Source organism: Anarhichas minor, unplaced genomic scaffold (genome assembly GCF_050575085.1).
Source record: "Anarhichas minor isolate MPS153535 unplaced genomic scaffold, ASM5057508v1 ptg000062l, whole genome shotgun sequence".
In the NCBI taxonomy this organism is placed as follows: domain Eukaryota; kingdom Metazoa; phylum Chordata; class Actinopteri; order Perciformes; family Anarhichadidae; genus Anarhichas; species Anarhichas minor.
In genome coordinates this window covers 3922240-3950000 of record NW_027466508.1, presented here as the reverse complement: position 1 = coordinate 3950000, position 27761 = coordinate 3922240, and the positions used below count along the sequence as shown (strand labels likewise).

The window sequence follows — 27761 nt, the reverse complement described above, 5'->3', positions numbered from 1 at the left end:
AGAAAACATGACGTGGATTTTGTTATGCTTAACAGAGCAAAAGATAAGGTCTCATGCCGTCTCATCACATTCCTTAAAGGAGTAGTTTGACGTTTTGGGAAATAGGCTTATTCTCTTTCCTGGCTAGGATTAGATGAGAGGATTAATACCCCTCTCTGTACGCTACTCATGATGCTGTAGCAAACAGCCAGTTAGTAGCCTGGAACATAACCCCCGGTAAAACAAGACATTGTCGGTTCTTGTACACATTAAACAAACAAGATCTAATGTGAAAATTTGCAGTGTTGGGGGTAACGCGGGGTAACAACAAGATTACTTTTTGTTGTAACGAGAAACGTTTGCAATTCAAGTAGTCAGTTATTTACTTATGTTTTGAAATAAGCAATCGGTTACAAGAGCATCGCAGTGAAATGAAAACTGTGCCTGATACGCGTATCTCACTCCTGCCTGCAGAGTTAGAGATGCCGTAGACCTGTGGTTCTCGTAGGCCTATTCTAGCAAGTTACTTTTCTTAGTAGGAAAGACTCAACAATTTACATTTAGAAGTAGCATTTCCTAACACTGATAGTGACATTTAGAGGTGCAGATCGTTGGATTTTAGAGCCAGGCTAGCTGCTTCTCCATTTCCAGTCTCTGTGCTGAGCTAAGCTAACTTGCTCCAGCTTCATATTTACTGTACAGTATGAGTTTTCTCATCTCTCATGTATTTTCCGTGTTGGTTCTGTGGGGCCCTGACTACTTACAACAGCCTTTAGTCAGACATGGAGAGGTATTGTTGCCATTCTACTGCCAACATGCCTTGAAAGTAACACACTGCATTGAAATTCCTCCACCTCTGAATCACAGACGAGTGTGGCTTTATGCAACAATGTTAGGACTCCTAACTGATTTTAACTATGAGGCTTTATCCAACACAGTTATAAGTTACCTTCTTTTACCTGTTCAGGTAATTATAAGAAAACAAAGAAATGTTGATTTATAGTTTTTTTTATTTTATTTTATATCTTAAACCAACATTTAACTTTGGGTTTCACTTTTGAGGGCACATTCCTGTGCATGGGGTCATGAAGTTTCAACCAACGGTAATCTCTCGTCTCATGACCAGAAGCTACTGACCAATTCATGAAAACATCGAAAAAAGACTTTAAGATAATCCTGTAAAATACAACAAGACTGTTTAACCAAATACTCAGTAGTATAGTTGATGAGTTGCAACAAACTAAACTCACCATTACATTTCAGTTATCAACCACAGCTGATAAATTGGGTGTTAGGGAAAGAGAGCTTTTGTTTTTGCAAATATTTGAATGACATCTTCACATCTTAGAACCTTAGAGCATTGGACGACACCTGTGCCATAATGTTTTCCTTTATTAGGTTGGGAATTCATTTTTGTTAATCTAAAGTTTAGTGCACATGGATTAAAAATAACCTAATTTAAATTATATAACTGGTTTTAAATACAGTGGAGGAATAAGCTTGTCCTTCTTTAGAAAATGATGAATAAAATGTGGTGTAAGATACAACGGACATAAAGATTTATGAAAGATTTGATAACGTGTGTCAGCTTACACATTTATTTGACTTTTGAAGTATCAGAGTAGACAATTTGAGATATATATATATATATATAGCATCTATAGTTCTCTCACAGTGCGTCCTTTTAACTTTTTGCTATATGTAAAAGGAGGTCATTAAAAAAACAGAAATACTTATTAGGATTTAATCTTCTCTGAATGCTGAAGGTCAGTACAATACAAATCAATTATTAACTTAAATATTCTGATGAAGCAGCTGCAAAAACAGAAAATCTAAAATTTCGGCCGGTGAAAGTTTGACACTAGGCAAAGCGTTAGCGTCTCACAGAAAAGGCGTTGGTGTGTCTAACCCGATACCTTTCTCAAATTCGTGAGCACTTTCTCACTCTGCCTGATACACCATCTCTGCCAGCTGAAATAACAATGTGTGAGTGTGTGTGTGTGTGTGCATGTGTGCGTGTGTGTGTGTGTGTGTGTGTGTGTGCCTGCATGTGCACAATGCACGCTGGAATATAAATGAGCACGCTGCACACTCACTCAAAGCCTCAGTCTTTGAGTCATTTGCATTGTCTTTGTGGAAATCTTCACAGTGAAATGTGCAGTGATGCACACTGCAGTCATCATGTGCATGCTTTTTGTGTGTATCATTGAATGCATATGAAAAACATATGTCATATGTGTTTACATATGCAGTGTATGTGTGTTTGTGGGGATAACAAAATTCTATCGATGAACATTTCAAGTAGAAAAAGGTGACTTCCTCTCAATGACCCAGAAACGGATCTATAGATATAGAAGACTTTAAAGATGGAATCTGTGATGTCTTCAATTAGTGCACTATTCTTGTGCATTTAGTGGAAAGTTATGGAAACAGCACATTTACTGTGCGTAACTAGAAACGCTGATTAAGAGTCTCACCTGTCTGGTTGTGAATGCCAATGCCTTATAACTTCATCATTTAAATTTAGTCTGTTATACTTTGGGCAACTAACATTTAGACGTTGCAAAATTTGGTGATGCTATGATCACATCCTCCATATAATGGCTTTACAATTGCTACAAACTGCAGCTTTTTTTTATCCCATTTTGTTCATGAAGTACACTGAAGTAGCTAAAACTCACTGGGAATGCTCTTGGAATTAACTCTTTCTTTCTCTTTTGGATGCTGAGTAATAGTTAAGGGGTTCTATATTCACACTACTGCATTTATGATGGCTCTGCAAAACTAATACACAATGTCTTCACATACATAACCTAATGCAGACAAAAAAGTCCTGTTCTCCTTCTCCCACTCACAACAGAGCCATATGTAGACATGCATGTACATATCATGTTTCATAGACCGTTATGTTCTCCTCATGAGGCTTTGATGTAATCTGTATATTTCACCCTCATGTTATCAGACGCTTACAGTTTTCTTAGCTCACACCGCTCTGCACTAAAGAAGAAGAAACATGAGGGACAATAATCCAATGTGAACAAGCTGCCTCTTACCAGTTGCAGGTGTCCTGGGAGTCACTGACCTCAGGTGTGAAACGTCACTCCCAGGGGATCGGTGTCCATTAGCGGTTTCCCATGCAGCAGATGGCAAGCCATAGAGACAATGAGTGGATGAGACAGACGAGCCAGGTAAAGAAGAGGGAGGGGCTGACACGGGTTAATCTTGCACTGCTTGGCTGTTGGAGGAGCGACTTCAAACCTACATGCATCAGTGGGGGGAAGGACTGCTGTTTTAAGTACTATTACACAGTATGCGGTCTCTTCTGGAGCTGAATTTTCATATATTTATTATAACACACGGTTTATTGGATATAGAGAATTACGTGGTGGTTAGAAGATTCAGGTTTTTTTCAAATCTCAGATTGATAGAAGTGCATAATGTAAAGATTCAGCACCACCTGTTCTCTGTTGACCTCCAGTAACCCCTCCCCCTCCTGTTATGTACTTTCATTCAGAGAGTAGCTTAGCAATTTAACTAAATAGGCTTACATGTCAGACTCATCTGCTTCGCCAACCTCCACCTTCACCTGTGCACTTTCTCGCAGTTATGGGTTTTGTCGTCATTCAGCTTGGTCATGTTTGCTGAGCTGTGTGAGACACATGAATTCAACACGAGGCTTTTCTTAACAGATAACAGATCTACCCAGCAGTGGATTCGGTATCAGTTTGAGGCGCTCCTGTTTCTGTTGGTTCCAACAACCAACAAGAGAAATTAAAAGTTGGACGGACTGTCAAAAATTACGATAACTAAGCCCATTAACCCCTCAGGATAAGCATCTTTTGTGTCAAGGATTATTCGCAAACTGACCTACATTGTGAATGTCGCTTTTGTTTTCCTTTTTTCTTTATTCTTTTAGCTCCTCACATGGTTCACCACACACTTTAGGATTTGATTCAAAAACTAAAAACGACAGATATTTGCAGTAATGATATACCCATTTAAATATTTACATTGTTTAAATATGATTTAATTATTTATCTAACTGTTGAACATGGCTGCTCCCATAAGCCCACAGTAAAATCAATGCATATAAATTAGTACATTTTATTCATTGCTTTTCTGACTGAGTGTCTTACGACAAGGATGCTTGGACATCATCAGTTTGTACAACACTCTACATGCAGAATGTAAAATTAACTTTGACCTTTTACATTTGGTTATCACTATTATATATCACTGAATGAGATTTCTAACACTATTAATATTGAGTTTTAACAGAGTCTGTCTTTTCCCTGGAAGCCAGCATTTTATAAAGTTTACAGGCAGTGTGGCCTATGGCAGTAAATGTCCTTTTACAGAGCAACTGGCACACAAAGAACATACATGAAAGGTCAACTGAGGAGCTGGAGACCCTTAAAGGTACCAAAAAACTTCTCCAACACACTCTTTTCAGTTTAGTTAATATAAAGATTGTCATACAATCATAGTCACTTTTACACTGTTTTAGTACATTTAGCTGTATTGTCTGGAAATAAGAGAGAAAACTAATTATGAATTTGGTGGATGTCTTGGCATAGCACACATAATAAGCTATACTGTCTCTACCACAACTATATAATTTATTTTTACTACTTCAGGATGAATGCATTTACTGATTGTGGATCCACAGCAGTGGTGTGAGTGTAGTTCTGATGGGCCCCAATACACACTATTATGACCGGCCCTGGTGCACGCTAGTTATGAAGCATACACACACACACCTCATAGTATCCGCTCGTCAAATGATCAAATACAGACTTGACATTGGACAATATCAACATACATATTATCCAGCAATCATCAAAATACCAAAGAAGATAAGAAATTTTTCATTTAATTGAATTGTTTTTAGAATTTATTTAGTTTTTACAGTCTATGTAAAATAAGCATTTTATCACTACTGATTATTTTACCCCCCGCCAAAAAAAATTATATGATGATATGGGTTGATAAATATTCTGTCATACTGAGAGAGGATTAGTGTGTTACTCTTGTGCTATGACAATAAGATATAAACAATCTCACTAACAGGCCACATTTGTTGGCTGGCAAAGCTAACAAAGCCTTGTCTTGTTTCATTAATAAATCATTATCCAATTAAATGTTGGCCTATCATTAAACACACACTCTGGCACATTCATTATAGTTGGCACTACACTGCTAGAGAATTTGATCGGCTTGTTTGGTCGTTCCTAACGTAGTTGATAGTCATTACATAACAGAGCCTGCACAATTTGGTGACTCAATTCTCTCCATGGTTTACATGCATCGTATCACATCATTTCCCAGGTTTTGCACAAGGAGATACCTGACAAATGTAAGTTCAATATTTACTCTCTCTTTAACTTTGTTTTGGTCTCCAGGCTCTTAGCTTAATGCTCAACTATGTTCACCATCTAGCCATTAACTGTATCTGCCTGCCTTTGGGTCCTGGGCAGGTAGCGTGTAGTGAGCTTTTAGCACTTTTCATTGAAAACAGCTGCCTGCTGCTGCTGGTAATGAGGACACTTTGGTTTAAAAACCAAAACAATGAGCTGAATGAAGCTAAAACGCTCCGTAGAGCTCGGAAGAATTGGGTTTGTCATTAGCCCTTTCACATAATACATCGCCATTTGACCCATTGTATGTATTAGAAAATGATGGTGCAGCTCCTACATGAGTAAAGGAAAATGTATACAAATATACAACAAATCCTACAGATGATTTTTCAAGGGACAAACCAGGAAACAAATATGAAGATCGACTGAATGAATATAAACATAATTTTTATGATCTTTTTTAAAGAAAGAAATATTTTTTTAGATGTTAAATTGGCAGTAAATGTCATGACGAAATGCAGTGTACAGTCTGCTGCGCTGTACTGTTGTCACCGAGGCTCCGCCCACCCCGTGACGTTTCAGGGAGAGTGCTGAGCCGAGAGAGGAAAGCAGCTTTAATTGCGGGGCAGAGAGAAAAGCCAGCGATGGCTTCGCTCAGGCAGGAGCACCATTACGGGCTCTTCTGTGGAAAAAATAACAAAAACAGCCCCAACAGGACGCTGTACCATGTCAAGCTCACGGACACGGCTATCAGAGCACTGGAGGCTTACCAAAAACTCAAGGTACCTTCACCTCGGGTGTTTATGTGTTTGTGCGCGCGTGTGTTTGGAGATGAATTTACTCTTGTAAAAGTTGTCGGCTGAGCTTATTTGTGTTTTCAAACGTGTCTTACTGTCGCATTTTTGTTGAATTACTTTTTTTAATATATATATATATATATATATATAGCTTTTCCTATTTTATTTATTTTTAGATTATTTTAGTAGACTATAAATAATGAATATATAAATGAGGGTCGCTCCAACTAGTTTACAGTCACCTCTGAATCAATTGGCTACATCGCTGAGCAGCATACCACGACTGAACCCTGTGACTGTCGGGAAAGAGGAGCCCGTCAGCTGTTTGCTGGGAAACCTTCTTTGTGCTTCAAAGTGAAGCAGAGAGCCTGCAGTCTGCCAAGTTAATTGACAAGTAGATAGGCTCGTAATTAGCTCCAGTGGATACCATTAACAGCACACAGGCATTATTGATTGTGTAACTTACATGTAAACACATTACAGCATCATTTTTTTGTTATCTTGACTAATTTAAATTACAGAGCTGTGTTCATGCGTGCAACAAAGTCACAATAAATGCTTCTGTCTTTCTTTTACCTCAGATCTCTTTGCCAAGTGAGCCATCAATTTGTTTCAAAGGAAACCAAGGGGTAAGTTTTTTTTTTTTTTTTTTTTTTTTTTTTTTTTTTTTTTTTTTTTTTTTATTGTGCACAGTAGGTGTGATGTTGTTAAATCCAATCTAGCAACAAAGAAGGAGAAGGAGATAACAATGCAGATCACTGTTTTTTTTTACACCAAGGGATATTCATCAGCTTACACCTAGGCCTTAGCTCAGTTGTTTAAATGGAGGGTTTTGTTAAGAAGGCAACATATCACCGTGACATTAAGTTAAAACAAGAGCCTAATCATTTCTTTAATTCTAAAAACTCAAAGAAGCTTTTCGTTCATCACCCATGGCTGTTGACTCACACGTCTCAACATACTGCATGAGTGGGAGCGCTCAGATGGGAGCTTATAGCTGGACGTCCCTGGTAGATAAGATGCATGCAGGTTACTGGGTCAGACTGGTGACTGTGGAGAGGCTTTGTTAGGTCAGTGTGTGTGTGTGTGTGTGTGTGTGTGTGTGTGTGTGTGTGTGTGTGTGTGTGTGTGTGTGTGTGTGTGTGTGTGTGTGTGTGTGTGTGTGTGTGTGTGTGTGTGTGTGTGTGTGTGTGTGTGTGTGTGTGTGTGTGTGTGTGTGTGTGTGTGTGTGTGTGTGTGTGTGTGCGTGCACTGACAGCGGCAGAGTCTGCAGCAGAGAAAGGAGTTATCATAAGTCAAATGAGAAGCCTTCAGTGACAGAGATTACCTTTGTGCACCACATTGTTCTCAGTTGGGGAAATAATCTTTTAAATGAGTGCGTATTCGCTGCATGTTCTACACTTGAATACTCTTGTGCTCTTGAAACTGAATCATAATCGGCCGTATCTTGCCTGAACTATGTGTGTTTTGACTAAAGTCAGGAGCAGCTGTGTCCTTGGGGAATACTTTACTTTTAAGTCAATTCTAATTGCATGGGCTGGTTGGAAAGAGTTTCAACCCCCTTCCTGTCACGACAAGATGAGCTTGAGTGGTGGTGAGTTTCGTGAGGGGCCTTGTGTGGTTAACAGACTGGATTGAACCTGTAAGTGTGTGCGTGGTCTTGGACTGTGCGTTTCTCGGACTTACGCGGAATTTGATGCACTGAGGTACATTTTACAAGTTGCACAGACATCTTTATTCTTTCCTTGAGGGCAGTCAAATTCATTTTAACTCCCTGTCCATCATTACTATTATTATGAGCTGGTGGGTGGGGCTTTTTAATTCATCCAGTTTAGTTTCAGTCGAGTCTCGACACAATCTCCTGCATAAACTGCAACAATACCACAGTACTGCCGTTCCCTGCTCGGGGTGTTGGAGGTTGGTCAGCTGCTGTTTTGGTTTTTTTTTTCCGGCTCTTTAGATCCCAACTGCAAAGGCACGAGGCCTTGACAGGAATATGTGTGGCATTAAATTAGGAGAAAAACGGCAAATCCAATCCGCAGCTTCACAATTTGTGCCGAGAAGTAGTCAGCCATAAAACACGGCTTTATGATTGGATTCAGACCCATTTTATCGTTTCCTGTAAAATGAAGTGTTTTTAAATGGACACGCATCAATCTAGTTTGCTTCGGATATTAGTTAACTGGCTTTGTCCTGCACCCCGTGTAAGAGTGAAGGTTTTACACATCAACAGTCCATCTTTGCACCGCTGCTGTCACTGTGATGGCTGAGGGATTGCAGGGCATTTCACACCGCTCCCTGCATGTGGCACTAAGAGCTAAAGGTTATTAGCCAAATGAATGTTTAGAGGTAATTACAGGAGGCATAATGCTCTTGATTACAGCGTGAGGCATCATGACTTCAGTTTGCATTAGCTTTCCCTGTCTGCCTGACTCAGACATTCACAACTGTGTGTTTTTGTATGTGGGAGTGTGTGTGTGTAGCGCTGGCAGAATTTTGCTGCAGTAATAGCTAGGCAGATGACATGAACTCTGCCCTGCTAATTTTGGAGTCCCACTTTTGCTCTGTGTGTGTGTATTGAAAGAGAGAGAGCACATTTTTCATGCCTAAGTGGTGTGTGTGTGTGTGAGTGACACACTGCATGCTGTGCATGTATGCATGTATTTTTATGCGTTAAACGCTTGCATTCGTTTGCTGTAGCGTGGGTGTGGCAGGTTTTTTTTTGTTTTGTTTTTTATTTGTGTGTTTATGCTGTGTCCTGTGTGGTCTAAAGGCATGATTTATTCATGTCCCACCTCCCTTTTCCTGTCATGCCTCCTCTGCCCATTGTGCTGCAGTCTTTTGCCCGGCAGGACCGGAGTGGATCCCCCAAGGACCCTCTGTGTGTGCGTGTGTGCGTGTGTGTGTGTGTGTGTGTGTGTGTGTGTGTGTCTATAGCTGTGTGTGTGTTTGTTTGGTTTGCCCGTGTGTATGAAAGAGAGAGGGAATCTTTGGCACTTGCTTTTCCACGAGTGTCTGCATTTGAGTGTATTTTGTGTGTGTGTGTGTGTGTTTACGCTGTCTATGCTGAGATCCCCAGAGTCCCCCTCTGATTGTGTGTTGTCTCCTCTGATTTGAATAACAATGAGCGGGGGAATGCAGGCTGTGTGTTGTCAACCTCTTTGGATCACCCAAATTGAATCGAGTACAGTCAGCCCAGATGTGTTGTGGCCTGCCCTCAGGGTTTGTTTGTGCCCAACATAATAGAAACTTCCCTGCTGTGGATCTAATGGAGTGGAGACTCAAATGGAGAGCACTGCAAACATCTTCCACCATAGACATCCAGTTATTTACCCATGACCAGAGTTTGAAGTCTAGACTTGAATCTGTATGTGTACATAGTTATAGAAATTGGACTGCAATATAATGCTCTGTAAAAAGTTTCTGCATAAATCATCTTGACACATAAAATGAAGGTACTTAACACAAGGATAAAATGTAAGCAGACTTTTTGTGTGTGTGTGTGTGGATTGTTGAGTGATTATGATGTTTTAAACACTGGTGGTTATAGCTTGCTACTTTCTCTAAAAAAGCCAAGAATGAAAATCTTGTGCACCGGCCTGATTACATATTTATTTAGCGAACGTGTGAGTGCAAGGAGCGGACAAGTGGCCCTCTGAGATCCAGCAGCAGTGGCGGCTGCAGAAAAATGTGCTCTCTGACCGATGAAGCAGCTTGGAGATATGGAGCACATCTTGGCTCGCTGAGGAACGTGTCCTGTGACACTGTGAGCTAATGAGGCATAAAAGGGCACTTGTTCCCCCCCCCCCCCCCCATACACACATGTGTGTCATGGTATGGCCCTGCATGTGTGAAAACATAGCATTCTCTGGAAGAACCCACTTTTCTTGGGAGGAGAGAAGGAGGAGCTTTTTGTCAAAAACAGTGACCCACAATTTGTTGAAGTGTTTGGCCCTGTGGCACCTGCCAGAGACTTATCGTTGTTGGCATTGGAGGGGAGGAGGAGGGGGGGGGCCTCAGGGGATGCTTGTGGCAAAGCACCCTTCCTTTCCCCCTCCTCCTCATTTATGCCCAACCTCCTCTCCCCCAAATACTGGAGCTAGCAGCTCTGGCAGTGGCTCTGTCCCTCTGTGAAATTGCAAATGAAAAGGAATGGAAGGCGATTACAGGCTGGGGCTTGATTACATGCACTGTTTCCCACTAAAGGCAGCCACATTAATCACCCAGTGCCAGCATGTGGAACTCAGCTAGGGAGAAGACACTGCGTAGCTCCAAGCATTGACTAATTGACTGTGGGATCATAAACGCACACGAAAGCACACAAAATCTCTAGTTTCTCTCTTTGTATGTCCTCCTCTGCTGCCCCCCGTCCCTTGCTCCTCCACTCGGCCGGAGACACAGACACACATTGTGTTTTGTATGGCTGTCGTCCATTGGGGAGGGGACTCTTCTTAAATGGCATGTGTCAACTTGTGGCCCTGGGAACGATTCGTCTCTTTTGTTTGTGATGAGATGATGAGCAGTTTTGTTTAGTGAGGATGAGGGTGGTGGCTGGCTGGCTGGCTGTCTGGCTGTCTGAGCGTATGTATGTGTATGTGTCTGTCCTTGTGGGTGCCTCTAAGCCAGTGGTGGAGATATTTGGCTGATAGCTAGACTTTGGCCTCTCTTCCTCCTCAGCCTTATGAGTGGCAGTAATGCTGATTACACCCTGGTGAGAGGAGCTGGAGCTGAGCCTCTCTTTGCTCACGCTGGATTAACACAGACACACACACGCGCACACACACACTTGCACACGGTTTGCATTAGCACCGGGCCCAGAGGGACTTGCCTCCTGCTGATAACAGACAGCGGTGGTGGCGACAGGTTTCACTGCCTCCTCCAGCACCTCCTCCCTCTCCTCCTATCAACCAGAAAGGGGAAGCAGTGCCATGGCATCCCACTTTGGAGCCGAGGAGGCCAGAACAAAAGACTGGCTGTTTTCAGAAGGCCATTACTCAGGCTGCAGAGGATGTGGAAACAATAGCCTGCATGAGATCTACACCCAGACCCCACATTCAACCAAAAGCTAGCAGGAAACATAAGCCCTGTGCACCGACAGCAGTCTCTCACAGTTTTTGTTCAATCGACTTTATAGTTTGATAAAGCCAGGAAAGTGAGCCTCTCCCGTCCTGCGTCTTCTACGTGTGGAGTCATTTATGACAGACGAGAGTGAACTGTGGCTCATTAAGATACTGTCGCCACACACACGGACTGTCTTTACTTTTATTATTTCGAAACTTAAGCTGCTGAATTTTTCTTTTCTTTTTTTTTTTTAAATAGCAGTGTGGTCACTCTGATTCAGGTCAATGGAGTAGTCTTGTGAATATATACCACAGAAAGTAATTATCAGTCAGTTAATTCAACAGGCTTGTGTGTCCATAAGACTAAAACAGAAAGACCAGAAGTGAAACAATTAACAAGAGGTCGATCATAAAAATAAATGTAAAAATGTAATATGAAATGATGTTGAAAACTACTTGTAAAGACTGACTATTGTCTGCGGTCACTTTACCAAATTAAAGTATTTTTATCCATTTCGCTTTCTCCTACAGATAGTCAATGTGATTCATAGCTGATTCATATGATGTCATAGCAACTTCACGTGAAACTACCATGACATCATCTTCCACGCGAGCAGACCAATAATTTAAAACTGAACCATTTTAAGGGAATACTCTGATTATTCCAACTGTCAAGTAAACAGATTTTCAAAACAAGGTTTTCTCTGCATCTGTATATTAGCCCATAAGCATTTAGCAGTATAGGCTGCTGTGAACTCGGGGTTCAGTGTCTCGCTCAAGCACCCTTTGACAGTACGTGTCGGTGATCAAACAGCCGACCCTGTGGTTGTAGGAAGACCCAGTTAACTGATTGTTTGTCTTGTGGTACGTTTAGGTTGCTTTCTAGCTTTTATTAGACACCACAGAGGTCAGAGTGAGGGAGATGGAAAGTAGTTGCTGGTAATGGTTTGGAGTTTCCCTCTTTTCTCTTTTTTATATGTTGTGCTGAAGTTTCCTTTAGGTTATGACAAAGCCTTCATAAAACCAGGGTAAACTTGGGGTCAGGGGGGAAATGGAACCACCACCTTAATGTGTCCAACGATTAAGATAAAAACATTTTAGCTTAAACTGCCTTTATCATAAAAAATATCCCATTATTATGTGGTGTACATGTGCAGGGACATGAATACCACAGAGACACACATTTGCACATAATCACAGATGGCACTGTACATACTAGTATTTCCTGTTTTTGCACAGAGGTGCCATAACTGCAGGTAACGACTTACCAAACCTTAAACTGCTGCTACCTTCTCTTACATACGCTGATGAGGTGACAAGTTTAAATATCTTCACATTTGTTCCTCTTTTCCAAAATGATTCGTATAACTAGAGCACGACCAAAAATTCTTGGAGGCCCTGACGTAATGAATGTGTGCTGATTTATGCGTGTGTGAAATGTTCAGTTCAGGATAGACTTAACTTAATGAGGCTAATTAGAGTGTTTGATTGATCGACATCTCTCTCCTGCAAGCTTGGTCACACCAGTGAAACGGCAACATCTCATTACATCTATTTGATTTCCTTGAATTTGTATGTGCATAAAGAACAAGCCTTCAGATCATTTTCCTTTTGTTCTATAATTCTAAAACTTGAAAGGAGTCCGTCAGACACACAGAAACAACTTAACAGCTGAATTGAAGCCAGAAGTTTGCATACGGAGGAAACAGATGGACACACAGGCATACGCCAAGAGTAATGCCTCCGAGAGAGATTGATGGCACAGAACAAAAATGGGAACGTTTAGACATTTACTGGTGACGGAGGCAGGGGAGGAAATATTGAAAAGACGGCTCGACCAGGGGGAGGCTGTCCTAGCTTCGTTAATTAGAATGAGAATGGGGAATGTTAAGAGTAACAGAGGCAGGTTTTGGGGTTAAGACTGGCGTGTCTGGGGGCGAATATGTTAGTTAGTTGGCACCAGGGGCCATGAGTTCGGTTCAAAGAATGTATTATATGTTGAAACACACTTTTTTTAGGTTCGCCTCTTTGCCTTTTGGCCTTTCAGGGTCACTGAGAATTACTGAGGTCATAAGTCACCCAAGTGTAGGGCAATATTTATATTCAATTCTAATGCATGGACCCTTGGCAGCAAGTGTGTTTGCCATCTTGGTAACTTTATTAGTGCTTGTTTTGTTGCTTCAGTTTTCTTTTGCTTCATCCAAGAATCGCAAAGATCAAGCCACAGATTCCCTGAATATTTTACTTGAAAGGAAGACAATAAATATTTCATTATTCATGGTCAGTTGAATTCTTTTAAGTCCTTTTTGTAAGAGCGCCTCTCTGTGTTTGAATTGCCATGTGTGCCTCTCAGGAGAATGCAGCAGGCATTGATGCGGGCCCCAGCGTCTGGGAACGAGAGTGCTTGTTGTAGTTTGCATAGCGGGGGTCTTTAAGTCTGCCCGCAGAGGTCATACGAGCAGCCACCACTGGATTAATGCCAACCGGTGCTCCTGGGTGCGATGCATGACTGGACACATTCGCAACAGCTGAAATCCCGTGAACACAGAGTGCATACATTATTAATTGTTACTGTGGAGGAAGATTGAAGGATGATCTCCTCACTGACTGAGTTGCACAGACTGTGTATCAAGAATTAATTTCAAACTTCTGTAAAACACGTAATTTTCACCTAGAAGTGCTTTACATCTGCAGCTCTTCCAGGCATCCTCAAATAAGGATGTGTGAACTCACTCTGACAAAAACCTTCAACTGTGTTGCGTTCCTACATCTTACAGATTGGCTCCCGTTGGCACTCGGCCACACACTTAACCTTTCAAAGTACCAATACCTCCCAGGAAATGCTAATCACACTTGCAAGTTGGATTTCACTGGGAGTGGAATTCAAAACAAGCAACAAGGCTCTTCACCATCTGTCTGGGCTGTTTCAAGAAACCCACATGAGCAGCATTTGCTAGGTAGACACGGTGAATTTCTCATTTAGGAAATTGTCTCAATGAAACAGCCAAATAGACATCGACCTTAGCCTTAGCCCTGTTGCTACTCTTTTTTTTTTTTTCTTTTTTTTTTTTAGGGAGATAAGAACTTTAACGATTATCATAATTGCAGGTAGTCATCATTGATGGGATAGACGGGCAAATATTAAATAATCACAAACTCATTCGATCATAAGTAGTGTCACAAATGCTACAAGCAAGCTGGTCTGTGTCTTTCAGTGCTGTCAGAGCTCAGCCATATATAGTGAGCATGAATTCCTGTGGTGAAAGCCTGCTTGTAAAGACATGTGCAGCGCCCTGATAAGAGAGGAGAGCCAACGTCTCTGTTGCTTTATTGCACACTTTCATCAAAACATCTGATGGGACTTTTAAGGACGGCACAAAAGCAAAGGGCCACCCTGCTCAATGTGGGCTGCACAGTATGTTCACAGCAGGAGCAAGCTATAAAAACAACACGAAACTATTTAATTTGATGTGACAAACATGCTAGCAAACCTTTGCCTATACACACATCCACTGGACACGGAGAAACATGCGCATTCATTTGGTGTCATGTTTGCATTCATCTGAATGTTACTCCAATAATAACTTTCTGTCTTAAGTTGTTAAATGCTCAGCTTTGTTCACCAGTTAGTCGCTAACTTTCGCTGCCTTTCGGTATCGTAGAGTGGTTTTATATTACACTGTACATAGCGTACGCCATAAATTTGAGGTCATACTGCCCACCCCTGTAGCTTATGTGGATGCCAGTGTCACACACACACACACACACACACACACACACACACACAGGTGGACATGGTTGACTGAGTGGGTTGGCATCATGTGGGAGCAGAGGGACACAGCCGGAGAAAGTAGAGGAAATCCCCCAGGATAACTTTACGCTTAAAGCTGCCCCCGCCCCCCCCCCCCCCCCCCCCCCCAATAAAAGATGGCACAGCTGCCTGCAGCGTGAAGAATGGGATTGCTGGGTAACTGCTGACCTCGCTGACACAGTGAAGAATACTTGTGAAGACAGTGTGGATCTCCTCTGCACAAGGACCTTTCTCTCTAAGATATTTAACTTACTATGTTTACTGAAGTTCCTGACTAGCTGGAGTATCTCTCTGTAGCCATTTCTCACTCGTGTGCTTCCTGAAACTCCTGTAGTGCGTCTGCAGTGTAGTCCTGAAACTTCCCATAAAGCTCAATGAAAATAGCAGTGAAGTAGAGGAGTATTTCAGAATTCTGCTCTCGCAAACGTGCAATTACATCTTTTTCAGTGGTCAAATCAGTGTAGATTCTTCTTCCTTTTTCTGATCCTCATTTTTCCTGATCTGTTATTATATGTGTGTGCGTGTGTGTTCATGTGTGCATTTGTCTGCCCTGGAGGTTGCAGCCTTGGCTCTGCTGCGCTCCACTGAGTCTGCCAGGAGATCTCATGGACGCCTCAGTGGAGCGGACTCTTAAAAACACTGTTTACTCAAGGAGATTTATTTAAAGTTACAGAGCGGCACAAAGTCTCACTCTAGATCTTTTGTCTGTGTGTGTGTGTGTGTGTGTGTGTGACTCATTTGCACATGCAAGTCTGCCTGGAGATGTGATGAAAACAAGATGTGCAAGTGGTGGATTGCCGTTGGTGTTTCCAAAAGGCACATATGACATTTTATTTCATTGTAATATTTCCAAACTGATCATCCATTGTAAACGAAGTACTTTGTAGTCCAACTGCTGTACTACATGTTCGCAAGTTCTCATTATCTCACAGATTTTCTCCAGTGACAATTATCCGGTCATGCGTGTACTTTCTTCTTGTACACTGAAGGAAGACTTTGCATGCATGTCACCTGTATTCAGTAGGCTTCTCCCAACATATGAAAACAGCTCATTAGTTTCATACTGTCCTTTTTAAGAAACTAATGAGCTTTTTTCATGTGCCAGAATATAAGATCGGCACACGATATATCCCATAATTAGCCACTGGGCTAACTGCCATTACATTTGTTGAGTACGTTCATGCTCCCAAGAGGATAAATCTGTTAAATTTCAATGGCCATGTTACCTTTTTTGTTTTACAAGCTGTGTGTTTGTTAGCAGCCCTTCTGGTATGTCAGTTTGGTCCATTTGACGTCGCAACATCTAGTAGATACTAGCAGGCTTTTAGAGGTAGTGTTATTTTAGGATTAACTATTTATTTAGGATCTTTTAGCTACATTTGTCAGTGTCTAGTCTTTGCACTGGGCTGTTCATTTGTAAAACAAACAAAAAGATTTATGTTGATTGCATAAACCTTGTGTTTGGATGTCTCTGTGCTTTTGGCTACAATGCGTTTGGCAGCAGAGTTTCTCTGAAATTCTGCTGAATAGATGATTACTGTTCCGTACAAAAAGTTGACAGTTTTTGAAAGATAACAAAAGATGCATGAACTTGGTTGGTCTTAAGAAAACACTTGTTAAAATAAATTGCTGGTATCATTTTCTTCAGTCATGTGTTATTATGGACACATATACACATAACCTGTTTATACTTGCATACCTGGCATATGGGTGACTGTATTTAGTGTTGTGTGTTTTTTGTTTGTTTGTTTGTCTATGCAACACTTTGCCAATCATCTGCCTGTATGTTTTTCAGTAAAATCTGAATTTCTTCTGTTCTTCTGCGTAGTTCATCAAGATCCCAGCTCCCACACCAGAGTCCCCTTCTACTCTTCGCGTCTTTTCCTTCTACTTATCCAGCGACAGCAAAGACCAACCTCAAGCCAGCTTCGACTGCATCCATCAATATGTTTCAAGGTATGGAGTTAATCAGCTGAAAGTTGTTGTTTCACCTACTGTATGTCCATGCATTGAAGTCTAAATTAAGTACTATTTAGTAATTTTTTCAGAAAACATTACCCTACTTTTATCCTGATTCACGATCTTGTCTTAAGCTCCAGGAAAAAACAAATTTTTTTTTTTCCACATGGATTAGCAAAGGCAAATATTTTCTGGAAACAAATAATCAAGCACAGCTTAATTAGCTAATGTTCCAGATTTATCAGTCACAACAATTTTAGATGCTTGTGTTTGAGCGTGTGACCCCAGACGGTACCTTGTTGTCATCTTCATAAGTCGCCGGTCTTTCCGCTCTCTGTGTGCCCACGTCTCTGAGGGCATCAAGAGAGACAGTCAGCTTGCTGTACACAGGATGGGGCAATTGAAATTTCCTGTATATTTCTGGGCTGACCCTCTCATTATTGAGACCTGTGATGCCTTGTTTATGGAGTGGATATGCCTGGAAACCGAGAGTTATGCTCTGTTGCTGCCTCCTGCTGCCAGATGGCTAACTGGGCTGAACTCAAAGTTGTCTGCTGGAGCCAAGACAAACAACGTAACAGTGTGAGGGCAAGATCCTGCTCTCTCTGCCTTCACATTAGTTTTGATATTTAGAGGATAAAGAGGAAAAATCATCACTGGTCAGTCCTGTTTATTATTGTGTTATGAAAATGTATTTGGGAACAGGGGGAAAAAGGCTCCTATTTTTTAAATATGAACAAAAAAAAGACTTTGGCATCATAGTCCTTGATTTATTTACAGCATTAATGCAGACCAGCTTCATGTATTTAACTTTTTATTCTTTTGTCCAAGACAATCTTCGTTTTGCAAGTGTGCTGGCAGGAGGCAAGCTAATCCTGGTGGTTTTCCACAGGCTCTACCCTGCTTTGAACCAGCATATGTGGCTTTCTCACATGCAGCGGACTGCAGAGCTATATCTAGTGTGTGACATAACGTACAGTAACCATAGACCTGTCCTTGCCAGCTCTCGCCACAAAGCCACTTTATTCTGCATGGCGTCCATGTTTGTATGCTGCCCTGAGATAGCTTATAGGCCTATGTCTTTACAGTGTTTACTGTACAGCCAGCAGAAAGCCCTGCGGTTCAATGGCTCCGTGTTTTTGTTTTTGCAGTGACGACCGCGAGCAGCTGGAAGGTCAAGGCATCATCCAGGACAAGATCACAGTGTGCGCCACCGACGACTCCTACCAGATGACCCGTGACAGGATGTCTCAGGTGGAGAAGGACAGCTGGAGCCGCTCTGCCATTGAGATCAAACCCGGAGCCACACATCCACGTAAGAATAGAACAGAGGTCCCTGAGGTGCAAAAGCACAGGATCATAGGATGATGCATCTGCAGATGTTCGTGGGGGAGAGGCCAAACAGCTTTAAGCTTGGAGAAGGATCAGTAAATTGAATGTGGATTCAATGATGTCATATAAAAATAGAAATATAATAGCACCAATAAAAGCAATTGGGATATGTGCCTCACATGAGAAAATAATGCTGTGTTCTTTGCTTTAAGCTGGAAACCAGATATTTTTCTATTTTGATGTGAAATGAAACCAGATGTGCAAGCCACATTTTAGTTTGTAGAACTAAGACTAAAAGCTAACTCTCCTCTCTTTTTATTTATCTTGTGCAATTCTTTTGGCTTTTGTTTGTCAGGTTGTTAAGTCCTATTTAGTCTCACCTCTACATCTGGCTTTGAAAAGAGTGTTGGCGAAATGGAAGATTTGTATTGGTCAAAGTCAGCATCTGCTTTTAACCATCATTTCAGAGGAAGAAGGCCAATTCAAAGATTGAAAGCCAGGTCCTTTCTGTTTATGCTGTTGAAAAATGTAGTTTGCAGGGGGTTGTATCTCTAAAACTTGGCTTACGAAGATGAAATATTAGCTCCATAGGGCTGTAACTAGTTTATTTTTATTTTTCTTGTGCAGAAATGTCTCCCTGTTGTTGCAAAACGTATACAAAAAAAAAGGGTTACCTAGAGGTTTGCCACGAAACTGAATAGCAAGAATTCACAGGGAACAATTTATTGCTGCACCATTTGAATTTTGACAGACAACACATTTCATGCAGCGTTTACCAAAGTGTTGATGTGTCCCAGACCTTAGCCATCAATTATACCTTCCAACATATTAATGATATGAGAAGAAACATGAACTGGGAAGCTACTTTCCTTCTTTCTTTCTCTCTTTTTTTTCTCTTACTCAACCTTTGCCGTTCTTATGTAATAATGCTTCTTGGCTTGATTCTGGACCCCTCCAGGGAAGACGAGACTCTGGGTGGTTTAGTCCAGATTTAGACTGTGTCGATTGTGTAACATTAGGTGAAGATAACATATATATGGCCATAGGGAAACCTTTATTAACTGCACCCTACATGCACCTTTTAGCCCGAGGAGGTGTTCATATTATCAGACATGCCTAAACCTATACAGCATGCATCTGATGCTCCATACATCCCACACTATACTTAGCACATACTTCTGTGTATTTTTATCAGCGTTTATGTCTGCTCGTAGAGTAATGGTCATGCATGGTGTTATTACCACTTGGCAGGACACACCTTTGTGGTTGAAAGGAAAGTGTTATTTTTTCAGTATCTTTGCCCCACTCTGACCTTCAAAGAGCAGATTAACCTGTAATGGGATTAGCCCAGAGAGAAAGCTTTCACTGCCCCGTCTGCCTGCAGCAGAGATGTAAGCAATGATCAATGGGGTGTTTACATCTAATGACAACTAGCTGCAGGCCAACATGTACATTTGAGCTGATTTAAAGGTTAGTAGAGGATATTTAATGAATGTCGCCCCATTAGTCAAGTCAACCAGTTGTTAAGACCAGAGAGTATATGTTCAAACGTTGATCGGGTAAAAGCAATGGTGAGAATTGTAAAATCTGGTTTTCTTTAACTGTCGTCTGCTTTTGTTTGATCTGAAATGTTTTATTTGTTAAAGCTTGCATGACACATTTCACTGAAGTCCTGTTGTAGAGTTTCCTTGCTCAGGGCTTACAAATCAGTTCCAATTAGCTTGAGTTTAAATTTCAGGAAATTCCTAAGATTAGATGTCTTGTGACTTGCTGAGACAAATTTGAAGGCGAAGAATTGTTTTGGATGTAAAATGCAGCAAACAAACAGTTTCAAACAGTTTTCGGGGGGCACTGCAATACAAATACAACTTTAAGAATTACACTGTATGACTGAGTATCACTTACACTTATCTACTTTTTTGTGTGTTCAGCTAAATGTGTCAAGCTCCACAAGAAGCCAGCTCCTCTGTCTGCATCAGACAGCAGCTTCTACAAGCAGTCCACCAACAACAGGAAGAACGGCGGTATGGCCACGCCAACCCAGAAGCCCTTGAGGGAGCGCATCATCCACCTACTAGCTCTCAAACCCTACAGGAAACCAGAGCTGCTGCTGTGGCTGGAGAGAGAGAGAGCCGGCCCAAAGGACAAGGCCGAGCTGGGTGCTACACTGGAGGAGGTATGCAGAAATGACTTGTGCGCACATATATAAACATATTGTACTGTATGTACATACTTGCATGCCAAATTGGTTGCTCATAGAGGTTTTGTATGTTTTATATGACGTGTAGAATCCAAACAGTCTTGTACACATCTTAAAAATCATTGTGGACACTGTTGCTTTGTGTTGATCTATACATTTTCACACTGCCTACGTGTTTGATGTATATAAATACTACAGCGTTACAGTCAGCCATTAACACATTTTAAAAGGCATTTTAACACCATTAAAAACTGCGAACATCGAATAAAAAAAAAAAAGAATGATAAAGAAATTTGGCAGCTGTGCTTTGATTAAACATGAGATCTAAAAGTTTACTTCATGTGACTTTCCTGTATACATTTTTGTGTAATTCCTAAATGATGTTTGTGTGTCAGCATTGGTGTGTCTGAGTATTTACTGCCCTTGTGCTTGTTGATGTGTCTGCCTGCATGTGGTTTTCGTGTCCGTGCATGTGTGTAATTAGGTCGATGCTGTAATTGCCTCTGCAGAGATTGTGTTTGCAGTGGGGCGGGCCGCTCTGTCAGGCGGCCCCAGAAAGATAGATGTCCTCTGAGAAAGTCAGTCTGAAGAGATTAGAGAGGAGGTTAAAGCCGGAGACTCTTAAATTGGGAACAGAATCTCAGAAAAAGGGTTTTGCTTTTTAGGAATGTGGATGTGCCACTTTCAGCACGTAATATTTTACTCACTTATTACAAATAAGGGCCATATTGCTGGGCCCACTGGAGGGAAGGGAGGCACGGGAGAACCAGAACCAGGACTGAGTGGGGCCGACTGTCGGACACTGCTGCAGTAAAATGACGATTCGAGAGGGATTCTGGTCCTCGAAAGATTACCGCTTTTGTCCACAAAGTTCCTCGTAATACCTTTAAAAAAATAGATTATAGTTTCTATACATGTGGTGGTTGATTTATCCTGATAACACAAGTTTGGAACCAGCCCAAATGTGGCGGTTGACAAAATATAAGATGGAATAATACAAGTGTGAATTTTATTTTACACAGACCTTCAAAATGTATACAGGTCCATGCATATTTTTAATTCTGGACTGGATTCTGACAGATCACTGGTCATTTTCCATAAATCCCAGGGCATTAATTAACATAATCTAAGTTAACATAAAGGCAATTTGTTTTGTTTTTTATAAAATAAAGAAATTAAAGACTTTAACGGGAGTTTAAAGTAACATCATACGGGGTATTTTATTTCAGGTGGCAAAAGTGAATCCCAAAGACAGCAGCTACCTGCTGAGGGATGACTTCTACAAGCATGTGCAGAGGGACTGGCCAGGCTACAGCGAGGAGGAGAGGCAGCAGATCAACAGGCTGCTGGCCAGGTGGGTCAGAGGCACAAGCTGAACCAAACGGACATGCCATCTATTACAACAAACTTGTAATTAACTCTAATATTTTTTTTGTCTAACCTGTGAATTGTCTTTTTCTTTCTTTCTGTTCTAACAGGAAGTTGCAGCCACACATCGGCCACCAATCAAGGAATCTTCAAGCAAATGTGTCAATGCTGAAGACCTCAGAGGATACGACACTACATCTCAGCACAGCAAAAAACCCTGCAGTGGTAAATGGCCGTTATATATTTCAGTGAACTTTAAATGTGTGAAAGTGTGGAAAGTGTTTGTTGTTTTTAAACAAATGTATTGTTCTTTAACAGAAACAAAAGTTATACATTTCACCATCGTATCAATAGCACACAAATAGAATCAGAATATTAAAAGTGAAATAATGCCATCCATGCATTCTCTACGGAGAAATCTCTGTCTGACTGTCCCCCCCCCCTCACTTTCGCATTACACACCAAAGCATTTCACAATAGTACACAGTGATGCATGAAGTAAAAATGACCAATCTGTTTTTAACTATGTTTTTTTCATGACGGTTTGTAATATAAGTATTCCATGCATGTATATGTAGATATATATTATAGATTGGATTTTGATGACTGCTAACTTTTACACCGTACAGGTGAAGTCAATTAGTAAAGGCTGTGTATGGTATTTTGTAAGTAGCATCAGCTCCACAAGCTAGGTTGTAGGTTGTTTTGTAAGGACATATTGAGGTTCATTTTGATCTTTTTTTTTTTTTTTTTCAGAAACGTCCCGTGCCTTTTGACTCACTGGAAAAGCTAGCTCTTAAGAGACAAAGACCTGCGGACCAGAAGTTGCAACAGCAGCCCACAGTAAACGGAGTGTTAAACAACAAAGGACATGACATTGCAGCTCCTATGCTCAGCCCCAGTTTCCACACAAAGACTGAGTTTCAACGGACAAGTAACCATACTGGCAACCAAAGCAGCTTACCGGGGGGACACAATGGCTTTCCTGTAATGCACAAACTGCCCAGCACCTCTGACACGCCTGTCTCAGAGAGCGGTGATCAAGAACCCAAAGTAAGCAGCCACCAGCCACCACAGGGTGACTCTGACTGCGCTCACCAGCAGCTCGCCAACAGCCAGCACAGGAAGAAGAAATCTAAAAAGCACAAAGACAAGGAGCGGGAGAGGTTAAAAGACAACAAGGGCTGTGAATGGTTGGAGACGAGTCCTGATCTCAAGCAGAACCTGGACAAACTTGACAGTAAGGCCCTTTTTTACGTAGACTGTCCTTGTGACTGATACTAGCATTTATACCGTTTGATCGCGTCCTGAAAGTCAACTTAGTGAAGAAGAGGGTTGTTAATAGATTTTAACATTTCATATTGTGTGATAAACTCTTTCCTCCGTTTTGACTTCCATGTGGCGGTCGGACTCTGAGAAAGTTTGGAGATATCACATTATTGCTTCTCTGACTATTTTTGGTCTGAATATTACATCTGTTATAAGGCAGTGGCCCTATCTCCAAAACACTGTGTTCCCTCCGCTATACTTAGAATAACATGTTAACCACAGAGACTGTGAGCTGATGGCCAGTTGCGATTGTGTGCGAGGTCTCTCTGAGTGACCGTGCCCACTGGTTCATTTATACAGTATTATCTCACAAGCATGACTGTGTTGGCTCCCTTAAGCCCATTCTCTTGGGTCCTCACTGTGTTATGTGGCTGATTGACTCAACAACAGCCAGAGCAGTGCTTTGCGTCCCTAAGCTGGCAGGTGTACTGATACCCACAAGCTCTTAGCTAGTCTGCACAGAGGCGGACACACACACACACACACACACACACACACACACACACACACACACACTCTCATGCTGCGTTTTGCAAAACAAAAATACATTGCTTAACGTTCAGACAATGGCAAAGTGTCATGTAGATGACTGTAATGACTCAACTGCAGCTAACGTCATTTTCTTCATCCCATGCTGTCGTTCCAGATCCTGACATCACAAATGCTGTGGCCTCTGAGGAGAAGCCGGATTATGTGCTGTGAGTGTAAACATGTTCTAAAATCATTTTGTTGTGCTCACCATGCAACGATCTTAACCATCCCAATCTTTAACCGTTTGTTATTTCTCTCCATCCACAAGAGGAACTGGTTCTACTGAAACATTAAATAAATAGTTGAGGGCACCTCTGTATCTTTATCCTTAGCTGCGTTACAAATCATACTTTTTCCTTTTGTGCATACTGCAGTTACCCTTACAAACTACATACTGTTGCATACAGTATGCGCACAGCTTATCTGTATCTTTATGCTGCCATCTTGTGTCTTAAAGAGGTGCTACATAAAAAGAACGTTTGAGGAAATGGCCTCTTTTAGAAAACAAAAAAAAGTATTGTTGTATAAGTTAAAGTCTGTGTTGTCTTCTTGTAGAACATATGGCGCCATCATGAGCTTGGAGCAGCGTGGGAGGTACCAGGAGGATTTCTGTGCAGAGTATGATGAATACAAAGACCTCCACTCCCGGATCGCCACCATAACTCACATGTTTGTTCAGCTTGGATCCAAGATCAAAAGCTTGTCCCCTGGCACACAAGAATATAAGGTGCATATTTACAACCTGATCTGATGCATGGCACGCATGCAATGATTTCAATAGTATTGCGTTATGCAGCTCCATTAATATTATGTATGTAAGTAATACAATTGTGTTTTGTATCATTTAGATAATGGAAGACCAAATACTAGAAAAGTACAACAAGTATCGAAAGGTAGGTCAAACATTCAAATGCTTTAAATTATTTTGTTGGATTTGTTTCATCATCACACCGGAGTCTTTTTTTTTTTTTTTCTCATCAGTGCTGGAATACATGTCAAGAGAGCTACATGTTATTTAAAGTTACTGTTTAGGAACTTTTAATTGGTTATGAAACAGTCTCAATTTGATGCTAATACCTCTATAATACAGAGGCATTAGCCTCGTTTGCTTATGTAGTTCATATAGAGTCTATATGAACTACATAAGCAAACGAGACCACCAGCGAGAAGATTTATTTAAGTGTCATGCTTGTCATCGGTGCCACCGGGTGGGATTCTGCGCGAAATCAGATGAAATCATAAAGGTTCAACAGACTCCTTCAGATCAAAACGAAGGCCAAGTTAGCAGAGGAGTGTGGTCCGAGAGAGGCCGCTGGAAGGAGGGGGGGTAGGAAGTGGAGGAAAGGGCTATTAGCCCCCCTCTTGACCCTTCTGATATTAAAATTAATTCTGCAATTGCCCTCCATTTTCCTCCATTCTGCCTCATCAGTTAAGATATTTCTCATCCTCTGATATTATCTGTCTCCTGGCTGAGGGCAAACTACTTATTTGCTGGTTGAGAATAAGGGAATATACCAAGTGGTGTGAAAACCTTTTTTAAACTCTCTCTCTCTTCTCTCCATAGAAGTTCCCAGGCTACCGGGAAGACAAGAAACGCTGCGAACATCTCCATGAGAAACTGTCCTACATCAAGCAGCTAATCATAGACTATGATGTCTCTCAGGCTTCTTCATAGCATTGGCTCTCCCCTTTATCAGATTTATTTTAGATGGAACGCTCTTCTTTGGAACAAAATTGCCCTAATGGTTTTTGTGAGGTTGTTAAAACCAGTGTCGGTGTCAGCCATTTTAATGGAAATATGTCAAATATGAGTTTCACTTATTTACTTTTGTTTTTGACACGTGTTGTCAAACATTGCTGTAGGCAGTGTTCTCCTTTCCATTTTTATAGATTCAAAGACATGCAGTGTCATTTTTAATTCCATATCAGAGTTGCCTCATTAATGATATTCGATTGAAGCAGCCCAGTGCAAAAAAAAACTGAAATGTTTGAAGTTATTTTATTTCAGGTTTAGCCTTCATGTCTTATTATACTAAACGGTGTGAGGTCGTTTTACTTGCCCCTTAATGTTTCAGGCGTTTATCGTGAAGCAAGACTAGTTTAAAGCCGTTGCTGCATTTGCATCAAGATATTGAAACTTGATTTTTCACACAATCTTTTAAAGAACTCAATTTTGTACAGGAAACAAGTGAACTATTTTTACTTCTTGGCGGAAAATAATATTTTTAGGGTGTGTATATAAAGTGATGTATTAAAATGAAGATCTTTTTGCAATTCAGCCAGTAAGGGGCTCGTACTTTCCACCTGAATTCATCTGATTCAGCTTGCTTCATGATATGGTCCTTACATTTTCAAATTCTTAAAATACTTGCTAACATTTTGAAAGCAGCTGATTCCACTGGGAAAAAAAAGAAGTAAAATATACAAATGTTTTGACTTGTTAAGATTTAGTTGAGGCTATCTCCCAAATGCACTTGTGTTTAAAGTATTTATTCACCACACCCCTTTCTTTTGAGTGACTGGTAAAGGGACCAACATGCTTGGCCTTGATGGCTGTTGTAATAATTTGGTGAAGGATTTGGGGATTTCCTCCCCAAAGCCATTACTGACATTGTTTATCAGGCCCTAATTCTAGTTTACAGTATTCTAACCCACTGGATAGAAGTGTCTTTCTCTCTTTTTTTCTTCCTTAGAACTACTGATGTATTTATTTTTAAGCCACCTGCCTTTATTCTGAGCTGTTTGTCTCCTCGGCTTGATGCGTCAGGTCTTGTTAGATCAAAGTGTTTTGTTTGTTCCAAGCAGCTGGATTGGAGATTGTGAGCTGATCAAAGGTTCGCCGAACATGTTATGTCACTGTATGACCTGACACAGAGAGTGAATGGGATTGTCATAAAAAGTTGTGGTACTATTTCAATTACTAGCCTGGAGGGTTCATATCCTTCAGGTTCCAGTTAATAGTCATTGCCCATTCAGTTTTTTTGCACTAAACCCAATCTGAAAAGGGGGGGGGACAGCAGACTAGCTACATTTCAATGCAGATTGTAATTGATCTTCGTGGTTTTTGTTCAGAATGTTACCACACAGTCAATGACATGGAAAGCCTTAATGTTACACTTTAATAAGACAAAATCTTCAAACTGCCAATATCAACAAGGAGTCATTATCCACACACATCTGTTGTCTGCCTTATATATTCCTGTTAGCTGTAACATTTAAACCTGTCCTAGCCATTTCTCTGTTCAAATGAATGCCAACAGTGGCTTTCCCACACGTTTGAATATTACTTTCTCAAGGAAATGTTTCATAATGTAATTTTTTAAACACAATGTCTAATGCACAGTTTGATTGGCTATGACGGCGTTGCTCATTCATCAGTTGCATTTGTAATCCTTCTGGTACTCTGTTTTTCATAATCATCATTGAGATGTATGGTCAGGTATTTATCATTAGGAATACCACTTTGGTTTATACTGCCGCTGATATTCCTGTTGACGTTCAGTCTGATCAGCTCTGAGCACATGGAGAAGTTTGATTGGATGATCGTCTACAGTGATTCCTGCTATATTTCAAGCACACACAAAAACATGGTGAAAATACTCAATCCCAATCATGGAGTGGGTGGTAATTATTAGAAGGTTTCAAGGCGGGGACAGGTATAATGGTGCGGTTGATTGAAGAGCATAATTATCTGTGGGTTATGTGAGTAGGATGAATGAATCACTGGTCATGAAGACAGAATATTTCTTCCAAAATCACTAAATGCATTTTATTTATCGGTGCAAGTCTTAATCACGAGCTACAAAAAAAGGTTCATGAAGTGTTTTGTTTTTTTGGACTGAATATTTACGAAGCACCAGTGCTGCACACAGGTGTTCTTTTTCTTGTTCTACATACCTGCTGAAGGGAAAGCCTCATCTTAGTCACAGAGGAGTCAGAGAAGAGAGAATATGTTTTATGAACTGCATTTGACAGATGTATACCTGCTCTTTTCCTGTTGTTCAAAGGAATAAAAACATCAAAGTGATTTAGTTTTGA

The 27761-nt window shown here is 41.0% G+C and overlaps 1 protein-coding gene and 2 long non-coding RNA genes across 3 annotated transcripts in view; 1 reads left to right on the top strand and 2 right to left on the bottom strand.

The window, feature by feature from the left end:
- LOC142933587 (uncharacterized) overlaps nucleotides 1-3649 on the bottom strand; it is a 5047-nt gene extending 1398 nt beyond the window's left edge. Inside the window, exons 1-2 of the long non-coding RNA XR_012947607.1 lie at nucleotides 3528-3649; nucleotides 3033-3237 (exon numbers count right to left, since the gene is read on the bottom strand). This is a non-coding gene — a long non-coding RNA (uncharacterized LOC142933587). The remainder of the gene's footprint in view (nucleotides 1-3032; nucleotides 3238-3527) is intronic.
- A 2288-nt stretch (nucleotides 3650-5937) lies between these two features.
- LOC142933837 (RNA polymerase II elongation factor ELL2-like) lies at nucleotides 5938-27750 on the top strand. Its single transcript, XM_076078097.1, has 12 exons — nucleotides 5938-6118; nucleotides 6715-6762; nucleotides 16833-16960; nucleotides 18115-18278; nucleotides 20227-20471; nucleotides 21725-21849; nucleotides 21974-22088; nucleotides 22620-23103; nucleotides 23839-23890; nucleotides 24279-24450; nucleotides 24572-24616; nucleotides 25288-27750. Exons 1-12 carry the CDS (start codon nucleotides 5981-5983, stop codon nucleotides 25396-25398), a joined length of 1827 nt encoding a protein of 608 aa, XP_075934212.1. The 5' UTR covers nucleotides 5938-5980; the 3' UTR covers nucleotides 25399-27750.
- LOC142933840 (uncharacterized) lies at nucleotides 7243-15066 on the bottom strand. Its single transcript, XR_012947625.1, has 2 exons — nucleotides 13865-15066; nucleotides 7243-13721 (listed from the first exon to the last, which is right to left on the bottom strand). It is a non-coding gene; the product is annotated as an uncharacterized LOC142933840 (long non-coding RNA).
- Nucleotides 27751-27761: the final 11 nt, after the last annotated feature.

Bases quoted from the DNA above. Each gene is read 5' to 3' on its own strand.
- LOC142933837 (XM_076078097.1), top strand. From the start codon at position 5,981: ATGGCTTCGCTCAGGCAGGAGCACCATTACGGGCTCTTCTGTGGAAAA. The intron at 6,119-6,714 runs GTACCTTCACCT...CTTTTACCTCAG, and splicing joins AGGCTTACCAAAAACTCAAG to ATCTCTTTGCCAAGTGAGCC. The intron at 20,472-21,724 runs GTATGCAGAAAT...ATTTTATTTCAG, and splicing joins TGGGTGCTACACTGGAGGAG to GTGGCAAAAGTGAATCCCAA.